This window comes from Quercus robur, chromosome 11, assembly GCF_932294415.1.
Source record: "Quercus robur chromosome 11, dhQueRobu3.1, whole genome shotgun sequence".
Lineage (NCBI taxonomy): Eukaryota > Viridiplantae > Streptophyta > Magnoliopsida > Fagales > Fagaceae > Quercus > Quercus robur.
In genome coordinates this window covers 13837411-13851186 of record NC_065544.1, presented here as the reverse complement: position 1 = coordinate 13851186, position 13776 = coordinate 13837411, and the positions used below count along the sequence as shown (strand labels likewise).

The 13776-nt window shown below is 36.5% G+C and overlaps 2 protein-coding genes across 2 annotated transcripts; both read right to left on the bottom strand.

Moving 5' to 3' along the window:
- Nucleotides 1-5148: 5148 nt before the first annotated feature.
- Nucleotides 5149-6079, bottom strand: LOC126705914 (cysteine-rich repeat secretory protein 38-like). Its single transcript, XM_050405137.1, has one exon. The coding sequence runs from the start codon at nt 6059-6061 to the stop codon at nt 5333-5335; it is 729 nt and encodes a 242-aa protein (XP_050261094.1). The 5' UTR covers nt 6062-6079; the 3' UTR covers nt 5149-5332.
- A 2097-nt stretch (nt 6080-8176) lies between these two features.
- LOC126706044 (cysteine-rich repeat secretory protein 38-like) lies at nt 8177-9086 on the bottom strand. Its single transcript, XM_050405305.1, has one exon. The coding sequence runs from the start codon at nt 9065-9067 to the stop codon at nt 8333-8335; it is 735 nt and encodes a 244-aa protein (XP_050261262.1). The 5' UTR covers nt 9068-9086; the 3' UTR covers nt 8177-8332.
- Between the last annotated feature and the right edge of the window lie 4690 nt (nt 9087-13776).

The window sequence follows — 13776 nt, the reverse complement described above, 5'->3', positions numbered from 1 at the left end:
TGCTGACGTGGCAGGGTGACGTCACACTAGGGTTGACGTGGCAGTTCGCGAAATGGAGCTGGCGCGTGGGGCGCGTGGAGGACGTCTGATCTAGCGCGTGAGAGCGCGCGAGTGAGAGTGGCGGCGCGTGGCGACGCGTGGCGGCGCGTGCTCGTGAGGCAGAAACTTCAGGCGGCGCGTGGAGGCGCGTGTGAAGTGTTTTCTGGCCGCTCTTGGTGGGGTTTTGCTCGGGATTGTCTGTTCTGTCACTCAATGCCTTTGCTTTGACAGTTGGATGAGCAGAACAATGAGATCCGAGATTTGCTGGGACTGTGAGCGTGACGGCGGTGACTCGCTTCTGACAGTGGCTACTGGATGAAGGCGAGGGCAGCGGAAGAACGCCGGAGATGTCCACAGGAACCAGAAAGTCAGAGGATTGGCTCTGATACCATGTTAAGAATATAAAGTGTGAGAAAGACTGAATAGTCTGTATATTGATGTGTGTGAAACAATGTACAATAGAGAGCCTTATATAGGCTAGATATGTGTACAGTACAAGTAAAAGGAGTAAACTACAAGTACAGTATACTGGGCTAAGCCCAATGGGCTAAACTAGTCTAAGCTATACACTAACAAATCGGTTGTAAATTATTGTAACAAAGTTGAGTTGCTTTCATTTTATCTTCTTTCTTAGACTGTAAATATATATTATTGGAGATAAATTAGCCCAAGTCCAATCTTTTTATGTGTGCAAGTCAAGTCTCCTACTTTTATTAGAAGTCTATTAAACATATATAGTTAATGTATGGTTAATCTAAGATTTAGCTTACTATATATATCATGCTATGATTTATTATAACACATAATTTATACTATACTCTCATATATTAAATGTGTAGCCCTTAAAGGTTTCCTCTGTGGACACAAACTATTCGGTTGAACCACATAACCCTTATGTTCTTGTGTTCTATGCTTTATGATTCAACTTCCTCTTCTATTCTAGCATACTCAACATGGTGTATCAATACTAATATATATATATATATATATATATACATAGCCAAAGCTTGATTAAAAAAATACAATTATATTTTAATTGGATTCTCAATTTTGCTCCATGTACATGTGTCCCATTTAATTATGTGCCAAGTGAATTATTGAGTGTAGAAATTGAAGAGTCCAAATTTAATTTGATTCTAAATTAGATTTCAATCGGAGTCCAATTTTCCGCCACATGTCTATCTAAGTTTTTAATTTTTGTGGCAAATGAATTATTGGGTACAAAAACTGAAAAGTATAAAACTAATTAAATTCTAAATTATATATATATATGGTTTTAAAAAGTGTAAACTAATATCATGTATAATTTGAATTGTATAATTATGATTATGTTTAATTGTACTCATGCATATGCACAGGGTTACACACTAGTATTAATAGAAACAAAGGCAAGCTATATAATTAATTGATTATAATCGTACAAGTCCCCCCCCCCCCCCCCCCCCCAAATTCACTTTCTCTTTGCTATTCACTTTTCCTTTGAGGTCTCTCTCTATTCTTCATGACTCCATCTTATAGATGTTAGAATATTCATGTGTGAATAGTGGTTAGTTAAGTAGTGAAATTTCACATTAAATATTAACAAAAAGAGTGCAACATATCCCACTTTTCTCCATCTTTTTGCTCATTTCTATTATTTATATTTGGTGATCTTTAATTTCTAAATCCATGATATTTTCACAATCAATCTTGTTAGGTTCTAAATATTTAGGAACAAATGTTTATGTTCTAATTATATGTAAGTTGGCAAACTAAGAACAAAAACATGTCTAGTTTAAGTGTAAGACATTGCTCATATAGGTTCAAGTTAATATTCAAGAATAGTCAAGCTGCAGAAAGAAGAATTTGGGTTCTACAAGGCTTGACCGATCGAAGATCATTTTCTACAGATTTTAAATCAGGCCCAAAGCCCACGAAAATGTTTAAGGTTTATGTCCAATACTACTAGGTATAAAAGGAAAACCCTAAATATGTTTTAGAAGTTCTCGGAAGCCTTGTGAGATTTGTGAGGTTTTCGTAGCCTTCTTACTCAACAAGCATCTACTAAAAAGAAGATCTATATTTAAGAACTAGTGGATTAAGTTGCTGCATACAAGATCATACATAGCTAAGTTTAAAGCTTTGAGTGGGACCTCAGAGTTACAAATGGGAGTGTTTGTGTTTAGCAAATTCAAAATAAAATAGTCCATGGATTCGGAGCTGCATGTGGTCATGTGAGTAAGTTCTGCAAGAGATAGTTTTAGATTTAGGGTTTAAATCTATTGTAAAACTTCCATTCTATCATAGTGAATTTGTTACGTTGAGATACATTAGGTTAAATCCTCCTCAGGTTTTTTACCTTGAAACTGTTGGTTTCATTGGTTTTCCTAGGTAATCATATCGCTTGTCTCTTTTATTTTTTTGCACTATGTGATATGATTGTATGTGTTTAACCTAGATCTACATAATAAACCTTAGTATCAACTTGGTTAATTAATTAGTTTAAACAATCTGAGTGTACATGGGTCTAAACAAAATGAATAAATCTTGTGTTGGAATACCAAAAGCTATTTTCCATAAGAAATTCGTATTAGAGCTTCCCCTATTACAATAAACAAGCTCAAATACCATATGTTATGAATTACCATCACCAATAGAATGTTCTTTATTTGACGATGTGTGGAGTGAACATGAGTCTTCCTTGTACAACTATGAGAGTTACCAATAAGCACAATTACCTTGACTCATCAATCACAACTAGTAGAGAACCTTTACTCAACCATGGGTAGAGCTGACATGATAGTTTTTCTCGTTCTATATGGTTGTACCTACTAACAAACACTTACCCATCAAGCCATTGACTCTAATACTAATTTTTTTGTAACAAGTGAAGCTTTGATACCAATTGTAGTAGGAAATGGCTTTCAAATAGCACTCACACATTAGATGATCATGAAAATATTATGACTTTAGAAAGATCACTAAACTAAATAATAGAAACGAACCTAAAAGAAAAATAGACAACCACACACAAAAGAGAGAGGACCAAGGATTTATGTGGTTTGACCTTTTGCCAATGTTCACAAGTAATGATAAGGAGAAAATTTCACTAACAAATACGAGATACAAAGATGGCGTAAAGACACTCTTACAAAACCCAAACTCAATACACCTAAATAGTTTTCTCTCACAAATAACAAACACTAGAGTAATTTCTTATTTCTTTTACCTAATTGCTACATTGACCTCCTCTAGAAAACAAAGAACAAGGAATAAAACCGAACACTTAGGTTGCGATCCTTGACTATGTAGAACAAATCTAAACAACTAGGTAGCGAACACATTGGCTTTGAAAAAAAAAATCCACTAGTTGATAATCCTGGCTTTGAAGAACCTTGGTGCTCCGCTCCACTAACGCTCATTCGCGAGTCACACTTTATAGTTTCATCTTGTTCATTGAGGACCTCAACAAGAAGCTATATTTAATGTAGCGAAGGAAACAACTGTCAAAATAAATTATTAAGGGAAAGGAAAGATAAAAGTGAAAGTTCAAAAACGTGTACAAAAACACTTTTGAACGTTTAGACCCCCAAAAACCAATTTAATCAACACACGCAATATGTTAAACAACTAGTGTGCGGAAACTTAACATATGCTATAACATGGAATTGATTAAACAACTATCTAAGCCACAACAAAATAAACCACAGCAGATAATGTAAAGGCAGAGATAGAGAGGAAGGAAGATGCAAACACAGAGATAACACCAGATATGTTATCGAAGAGGAAACCGAAGACCTCGGCGAAAAACCTCTCCGCCGCCCTCCAAGCGGTAATCAATCCACTAGAAAATACAGTTGGGATACAAGGACAGCAATAGACCCTCCAAGCCTAATCTACCCAATGCACCTAAGCCCTCCAAGCTTCTTGCTCCAACGAGGTTGCGCCGAACCTTTTTCTTTTCTAGCTTTCCGGATTCCGCTACTACACCGTAGCATCAACCAATGAATATTGGCTCCTTCCTAACTGCTTCCCAGAACTCCAAACGACTGTCTCACAGAGATGATAATGGTGAGAACCAGGTTTGGTATAAAGGCCTCTCAAGGATTTGACAATGGAGAGGAAGAGAGTGAGGGATTTTGATGAGACTCTAAGGTAGAGATTGTGGGTGAAACAATCTGGTTTTTCTTTAGGGTTTCTCTCTCAAAATTCTCTCTGGAAGCTCTCTTTCAATCGTGGGTTAAAAGGGTATTTATACTGAAGTGGAGTGGAATGCGAAACGTCAGGTTTTTCCAAAACAGGGGTGGCTCGCGGCTTGACCTCGCGGCTTGACTAAGTCGCGAGTTCCAGTCGCGAGTTAACCGTATGGCCAGTTGTCCTGTTTTGTCCTGTAGTGCTCCAGCTAGCATGACTGTTCATCTTCCAGCATGCTTGGCACGTGTGCAGATTCTGGCGGGTTGAAGCCGCGAGTCCAGCCGCGAGTCCCAGCCGCGACACTCTGTTTTCTTGCACACTCTTGAGCAATCTTCACACTATCTCACTCACTACCCTTACAACAATCCCACCTAAATACAGGGTTACTAAATGCTGAATTACAAGCAAATTTGGCACGGAATAAAGCCAATTAGATGGTTGAATAAATTCAACCTTACAAAAAGCATGTGGTTAATGTTGTTAGACATATTATAGTCAAAGTGGTTCAATCCAATTGTAGGCCAATTTTCTTGTAGAATAAGCAAATTAACATTGAGTTAGTGTATAATTAACCTAAGATTAGTCTCGGGTTTTCTAGCATCTAAATTCTACATGGAATTCATTTTAAACAAGAGCTTAATATCAAATATCTAGCCGTGCAAGGACTTTCATTATGGATGTATATAGGCATCAAGCTGAATCTCATAAATCTTCATGTTTGCTCTCTCTTATATGCTTATGCTCATCACTCAATCACCAACAATTTTAGCAAGTGCAATTGTGTTGAAAATCGCAACCAGGTGGATTGGGATTTTTGGTGCTCCTAGATAGTATATCACATAATGAAGGATCAATGAACAATTAATACATAGGATTTTTGGTGCTCTTCGATAGTATATCACACAATAGAGGCTCAACTAACAATATTACTTATCCCTCTAAATCGGGTGACTTACAAATGGAATCACCACTTCATTTATCAAATGGCAAAAATAAATTCAATTTATTGAAAATGAATTTTATAATTACATTCGTCCAACGAAAAATAAAGAATTACAAAGAATTATTCCTTAATTTCCCTCTAAAAGTAAGAATCATAAACAAACTCCTGAATCCAATATTAAGAACTGAGAAATGGGTAAATCTCATATCTTATGTTGCAACTCCCACCAATAACTCTCCCTCCTTCTTTCCCATCACAACAACTTGGAAGTTGGCCAATTGCATCCTCAAGACACTGAAAACAATCATTGCTAGAAAGGTCCCATGTGCATTGAGCCAAGCCATAGAGATTGGTTGATTCTCCTAGCTCTATGTGTCCAGTCGCATACTTTTTTGTGGTGACAGACGCCTCTGTAGCTAGTTGGTTCAACAACTCCCTAGTCTTTTGGTTAAATATTGTTGGATCACTCACATTTTGCACATTCAACAAGGAGAACCAATTTTCATTATCAATTTTACCTAAGAAATTCTTGTTTGAGTACTTCAAAAGACAATTATCGTACCATATAATCGCACCTTTATCATACGGGCAAAGTCTGTGAATTTCGTTGCTGGCCTCATTTACACACGTCTTGCAATCTGTGGTTGCTACGTCTCCACGACAAAGAGCAATCCCATAAGTTTGGTACTGATACCAACCCACTGAACCAAGACCAAAACCAAGGGGAGGGGTTTGGTAGTTAAGATTACCCAAGAGCTTTCTCAGGTTTGATTCATATTGGTCATTGGTAGTGAAGTTCTCAGAGTTTGAACAGATATGGAAGAGAGGGCTGGCTCCAAAAATGGTTTGGAGAAAGAGAGCAAAGGTTAGAAAGTAGATGGAGAAAGTGAAGTGTGAGGAAGACATTTTCAAGAGGAAATGAGAGAAGGTTGATGGGTTTACACTATGGACAATGCAGCGGTTATATATAGTAAATCTATCTATGCCCGAAACATTAAAAGTTTTGACTTTTTCTTCTAAATAACTTGTCAAATTGACAAGAAATTTTCAAAACTGGGCTGCGTTCTTTGCAAAAAGTCAAAACTGGGAAAGCTAAATCTGTAATTATTTAATCAACTTATTTATGAAATAGAAAAAACCACTTGGTAACCCTAATATTTTATTGAAATGAAATTTAGAAGATGAGAAAATTGCCACAATAATTAAAAAGAAATTTCTAAAGCGTTCTTATTAGTTCAAAGTCTAACCGGGACCTAATCTTATTGTAATTTAGGATTCGTTTAAAAACAACTTATTTTTGCTGAAACTGAAAATTGAAAATATTGTAACAAAATAATTTTTAAATGTGTGAATAGTACCATTGATCCATTTTTAATAAAAAAAAAGTGGTTAAAAAGTAAAGTTTGTGAGAACTATAAACAGTGCACAGTATATAAAAAAAATAAATAAAATAAGAAAAATAAAAAGGCTGAAAGTTGCAAACGCAGCCGCAAAGCATCCAAACCAGGCTTTAATCATACAAGATTTCTTTATTCAAGAATAGTCTTTGTCTTCCTTGGCATTTTTCTACCTTTGCTTTCTCAGGCCTACCATTACCGTCTTTCCTTCACCACCATCATCACTACAAGATCGTTGCCACCCTCAAAATTTTTGTCTCTGAGCCTCCATACAATTCACCACTGCCATCGGTGAAAGAATCATGGTGATCCCAGCTATCTTAGACGCCATCTCAATTTTCTCACATGTCACAATGTCTCCAACAATCAAGCACGTGTCATTGACACTTGTAACATTGATAGAATGCCATGTCAGCCCTAAGGTCAAGTCAACATCACCTATCAACAACATCTGCGATGGCAGCACTACCATTCTAGCCCTATTGCCACATCAGCATTACCATGTTACCTGCCACATTATTTTATGTAGCATGAAAATTGCCATGTCAACGCCAAGTGCCACATAAGTTTCGGTTTATGTTACCCGATCCGACTTGACCATGCTTGACTTGAGTCCGATTTGCAATCAGAAGCCATGGTTTGAACCATTATTCCAAACTGTTGATCAGTAGGGTTGATTTTGACTTTATGAAAGTTGAATTTTTATTGTTTTTTTCCTTTGGTTGATTTGAGCTTTATTAATAACTATAAAAAATTTCAATTATAATTAGACTAGTCCTTTTGGATATATTCGTAAATATGATTAGTGTTTTTCCTTAGGTCGTTACAATATATACTAGACACCTCATGGTTCCAAGGAATATCAACTCATGGTTAAATTGTGCCATTCATATAATTTGGGACTCCCACTTATTGAGCCAAGTACACTGCATAACAATATCAGTCCCTCTCTACCGATTCTTGATAGCTTTGCATGATGACTATGAGCCTCTCTGCAGTCTACAGAGCTTGTGAGACTCGTCCTTAATGAGTTAGCTTGTGAGACTCGTCTACAGAGCTTGCAAGTCCAAAAAAAGCTTTACTATGTTGGCAGCTAACCCTTCTATTGCCTCTTCCATTTGCACTGATAAGTCTGACTCTAATAAATCCAGCTCTAGTACTTGCCGCTCCTCCACTCAAGTCGTACTACGTTCGTTCTAACAATGCATTGTCTTCCTATACTTTCTTTGTGACCTAGCCATTATAATTCTTGCTTACGTGCTTAATTAATAGAGGACCAACATCCGACATCCGAGATCCATGCATGCCTGTTCTATATATTTAACTCCAGTGTCTACTCATATTGGTTGGCAATTCAGACTTCAAGTGTCATGTTTTTCATCGAGGGCCCCGAAAAAGAAGCTATAATAATCGTAGTAAGGATATATACAACCACCAAAATAAATTACCGTTGGAAAGGAAAAGGTAAAAGGCCTGTGGTTAGTGCAAGCGTGTAGAGAACCTCATCTTGAGTGAATTATGAGTTTTTGTGCTCCTGGATAGCGAGTGTCATAATGGAGCTTCAACTAACAACACCTATCCCCCTAAATCGAGAGATTCTTATTGAATTATTTGACGGAAAAAATCAAGAAAACCAAAACAAATCAATTTTATTGGCAAGGGATTATATAATTACATTGGTTCAAAGAAAATTAAAGAATCATAGATCATTATTCTTGAGTATCCCTCCAAAGTGAGATCATGAAAAAGGCACCTGAAACCTAGAGCACTCCACATCGAATTAAGCACTGACAAATGGGTAAATCTCATATCTTATGTTGCAACTCCCACCAACAACTCTTCCTCGTTTGCCATCACAACAACTAAGAAGTTGATCGATTGCATCATCAAGACATTGAAAACATTCAATGGTAGAAAGGTCCCATGTGCATTGAGCCAAGCCATAGAGTTTGGTTGATTCTCCCAATCCCAGGTTTAGCTCTCCAGCTGCATACTTTTTAACACTGAAAGATGCATCCTTGGCTAGTTGGCTCAATAACTCCCTAGTCTTTTGGTTAAATATTGTTGGCTCACTCACATTATGCACATTCAACAAATAGAACCAATTTTCATTATCAATTTGACCCAAGAAGTCCTTGTTTGAGTACTTCAAAAGACAATTATCGTACCATATAATTGCACCTTTATTATATGGGCAACGTTTGTGAATTTCGTTGCTAGCCTCATTAACACACGCCTTGCAATCTGCGGCTGCAATGTCTCCACGACAAAGAGCAAGCCCATAAGTTTGGTATGGGTACCAACCTACTGAGCCAAGACCAAAACCAAGAGGAGGGGTTTGGTAGTTAAGATTACCTAAGAGCTTTCTTAGGTTTGATTCATATTGGTCATTGGTGGTGAAGTTCTCAGAGCCTGAACAAATATTGTAGAGAGGGGGGCTGACTCCAAAAATGGTTTGGAGAAAGAAAGCAAAGGTTAGAAGGTAGATTGAGAAGGTGAACTGTGAGGAAGACATTTTCAGAAGGAAATGAGAGGATGATGGGTTTAAAGTATGGACCATGCAGCACTTATTTATAGTAAGTGTACGTTTGGATCCTAAGTCCACGTCCACCTTTTGCCTTTTTTTTTTTTTTTTTTTTTCAAACAGCATCTCTTACACTGTTTGTCTTATGAACACTGTATTAAGGCAAATAAATAGTATTTTGTGAGTGTGAACAGTAATCAAAAATTATTTTTTTATTATTTTCAGTTTTTCAACAAAATAAGCGGTATCCAAACACATCCTAAATCTCAGCTTCATACTAATTAGAAATATTAAAAGGGACTGACTATTTCTTCTTTATCATTGTTGAAGTTGAACAAGAAATTTTCAGTGTGGGTTGCTTTATTTGCAAAAGTCAAAAATGGAAACTAGAACTATGAGCTGGTATTTTATGCATCAGGTGTATGAGGCAAGTCTCATACACCATGAGAGATTTTTCCCTAGCATTGCACTTTGATCAAGTTATTAAAAATGAGATAAAATGAAAGTGCACTCAATTCTCATATTATTTTATTTCAACGAAAAGTTGAACTTGACAAAGTCACCATAATAGTAAAAGTCAAAGTTCGAAAAAGTCTTAATACACTAGAAAGTTAATGTGTCGTTAGATTTTAAAATAATTTGATTCATAAAAATCAGGAATCATGTATTAATTAATGTCATAAAAATAAAACCTAAAAAGTTTTGGAGGCCAATTGATTCATGAATCAGTGAAAGAAGGTTGAAATTTACCTTTTCTCTATAAAATGTTGTCCAAATTTGAATTTCGCTTCTTAAATGTTGAAAGTTACTCCTACAATTTTGTCTTAAAAAAATTATGAAAGTATATTTCAATTTCATTAGGCTTAAAATAATTGTGTTAGTAACAGACCAAGTGTTAACATGAAAAACCTTGAGTTGGTTTAAATTAATTTATATATGGGCAAACTTCCAATAGTGAATTTTTGGCATGCCCACTTCTGTCAAGTTAAAATCTTAATAATAGATATGTGGAAATCATTAATATTAAGAGATTTTAAAAAAATGTGAAGCATATATCGAGCAAGAATACACACACAAATATATATATTTTTTATAAGTGTTGAAAGAAATATTGAGTTGTTAAAATTAATTCACACAGACCTTAGAGAAAATTTTAAATCGTGAATAAAATAATTTTTATATAATTTTTATTGATAATCTTTTAATTAAAGTATACGTATGTTTATTTAATAAAAAAAATTAAAGTGATTCTTTTCAAAATTTCAAAGAGCTTTTTTTTTTTTTTTTTTTTTTTGATAAGTTTAAAATCATTTCGGTAGAAAAATGAAAAGATTTATGTGGAATTCAAAAAACTTGTAATAGGGAGTTATCTATAAGAGTGTGAAGTTAGCCGCTTCTAAGAAGGTTTCATGCAATTTATCCATAAGAATAAATTGCATGAAACTTCTTCAGTGGCTGACTTGCTAGTTAAGACAATGATAAGAATAAAATCGCAAGAGCCTGGAATTTGCTTTGTAAATTGGCATTATACAAGCCATACTTGAAGGTGATTCTGAGATGATTATACATGCACTTGCAGATGAAGCTTTGTCCTTGGCTGGTTTTGGGAATATCGTATGCTAGAGTTTTTTCTAATTCTTTTACTTGGTTAAGTTTTTCTCATAACAAAAGAGAGGGTCATAAGTTAGCTCATAATTTGGCCAAAAATTCTATAAATGTCCCAAATATGTTAGTTTGAATAGAAGATGTTCCATCACAACTCCTTCATGTCTTTTAGTCTTATATAGCCAATTTATCTTAATAAAAGTCCTTGTCTTTCTTCTTAAAAAAATAAAAAGAGTTTGCTATAATTAATTTAAAATCACACAATTTGACATAAACTCAACGGATTTTTTATTTTATTTTATTTATTTATACAAGATAGAAATTCTCCTTTAACCTTGTTAGGTTCTAAAGACTTAGGTTTTTATGTATTTAGAACTCTAATATGTATTGTTAGCAAACCATGATCAAAACAATATGTTTAGTAGTGTTTAGACTTGCTTAAAGTTGTATCTTTTATGTAAAGTTGGAATCGAGCTAATGTAGAAGCTACTATGCATTGTGGCCTGGCTCGATCGATCGAAGCTTAGGCTCGATCGATCGAAGCTTAGGCTCGATCGATCGAAGCTTAGGCTCGATCGATCGAATCTCGGGCAGAATGCGTTTTTCTGCAGATTTCCAACTCAGCCCTAGTTTGTTTAAAACGTTTAGGGTTTTCTATTTTGTCCTAAGTATAAAAGGCAAATCCTAGTCACGTTTTTAGTGTTGCTCATATTACTGTTTGTGTAAATCTCTTGTAAGATCTAGAGGAGCATTCCTTTACACAAATTTAGAGTTTTCAAGAAGGAGATATTATCTACACCTTGATGATCAATTCAGTTGCTGCCATTGAAGCTTAAAGAAACACAAGCAGGTGTGCTTGTATCTGGTGGTGAATCCAAGAAAGAAGGACTCCGTGGATTCAAAGATTGCATGTGGTCGTGTCAGTAAGTTCTACTGGTGGGTAGCAATAAGAAGTCGAGCGTGGAGGCTTGTAAGTCTTATTGTATGAACTTCGATTCTTTCAAGATAGTGGATTCAAGTTTACCTTGAGGATAGCTAGGTTAAATCCTTCCCAGGTTTTTACCGATTTGGTTTCTTGGGTGATCATATCTTTATGTTATTTATCTTTCCGCTGCTTTGCATGATATGATTGTTGTGATTGTGATAACTTAGTTTTGTTAAATTGGACTAAGTAACAACTTGGCTAATTACCTAGGTTAATCCAATTGTGTTTTTAAGGGATCTAAAAGCCATCAAACCTAATCAAAGTGTATATGTGTGTGAAGTTCTCTTCTAAAGACAATTTTTTATAATTTTAACACTAGCCCAATCAATGTTAAACGTAATTCCCATTAAAACTTTAGAGGATAGGTTTCATTGTAACCATTTTAGACTTCCAAGGCCAATCTATAGTAACTGTAATAAGGTTTTTAACTACAATATGTGCATAACTTACCAAATTGACAACATGGCATAATAATTTTGTATATTAGTTAAATATGACTAAATGACATCATTTATATAATATCTAAAAAATGAAATGTAATATTTATTGTTGTTACGCTCCTGTTGAGCTACATCAAAATAATATTTTGGTCCATTTTAATTCACTGTGGTCCACTTCAATCCATTCAGTCTATTCAGTCCAAATTAATGTTATGAGTAACATTCCGTTCCGGTCACAATGGTCGAAAAATACCATACCAGTGAGCAAACCGGAACAATAACCACCCTTGTTTCACCTCAGATTAAATTTCGGACTATTCTGGGTCATTTTGGGCATTTTGGGTCGTTTCGGTAAATTCTTGTTGAAATTCAAGATTCAGCCAGCATGAAGTTTGGGTAGTCTATTTTGAAAATGAATAAATAAATAAACTACATTTCTCTCACTAAACTTGTGGGGCCCAAAATCTGCGGTCCCAGCCCATCTTGTATTAAGGGCCCAAAGCTCAAGCCGAGGAGCCCTACTACCAAGGACGTATGATGAAAGTCCCTTAAAGGCCCAAGGATGTGGCCGAGGACGATCACACGCTCAACACCTCACAAAACGCCTGAAGCAAAGGACAAACTCAGTACAAGAGCATTACAAGGGAGAAAGTTGCCCACACCGTAATGTGGAGTCCAGCACCTGACAAGCCCATACTCCAGACCCTGCTATTCAACTTTCCCCAACCACCCCCAACCATTTTGACGTATGGATTGATAGGACGAGTACTTACCCCAAAAAAGGAAAAACTGACACGTAGGTGAAGAACGGGAAGTAAATACTAGTATAAAAGCGAAAGAGAGCTGAGACCGGGGGGGGGGGGGAGAATCCTACAAAAAAGGGGAAGTATGGTGAGAATGCGATGCTCCTCGGACTAAGTCTGAGGAGTCAAACCTTTCAAACTACATCGATGTAAGGCTTAGCTATACAGGCCAAACTTATCTTCGTATGAGCTTCCATGAAAATCATGACGAAACCGCCGTCCAACGACCAAGGTCCAGCCTTTCTATCCCACTTTCTATAAATTATATTGTTCGGGCCTTTTACACACGAGCCCAACGTCATTCTTGGGTCGTTAAAAATTGTGTCCTTACAATTGGCGCCGTCTGTGGGAAGGCTTGCGCGTTGGCGCAGATGGCGGTGGAGTCAAGTCTTTATCAAGTAGAAGTTCGCGAAGTTTCCTCCATTTCCAGCTACATGCGGTTATTGCTCTGACATAAACTTCTGCTAGGGGCTACGCCTCGCAGTGCCAATAGCACGGGCAGCTCTAGGGGCTTCCAACCTCAAGCTAACTCTCCCCACCTTGGTCAAGGGGCTAACCTTAGAAAAAACACAAGTTTTGGACAGAACCAAGGCCTTGCCTGGTCCTCGGACTCAAGCCTATGGGGAAACCAACTACTTAAAAGAAAAACACAAGTTTTGGACAGAACTAAGACCTTGCATGGTCCTCGGACTCAAGCCTATGGGGAAACCAACTACTTAAAAGAAAAAACACAAATTTTGGACAGAACCAAGGCCTTGCATGGTCCTTGGACTCAAGCCTATGGGGAAACCAACTACTTAAAAGAAAAAACACAAGTTTTGGACAGAACCAAGGTCTTGCATGGTCCTCGGACTCAAGCCTATGGGG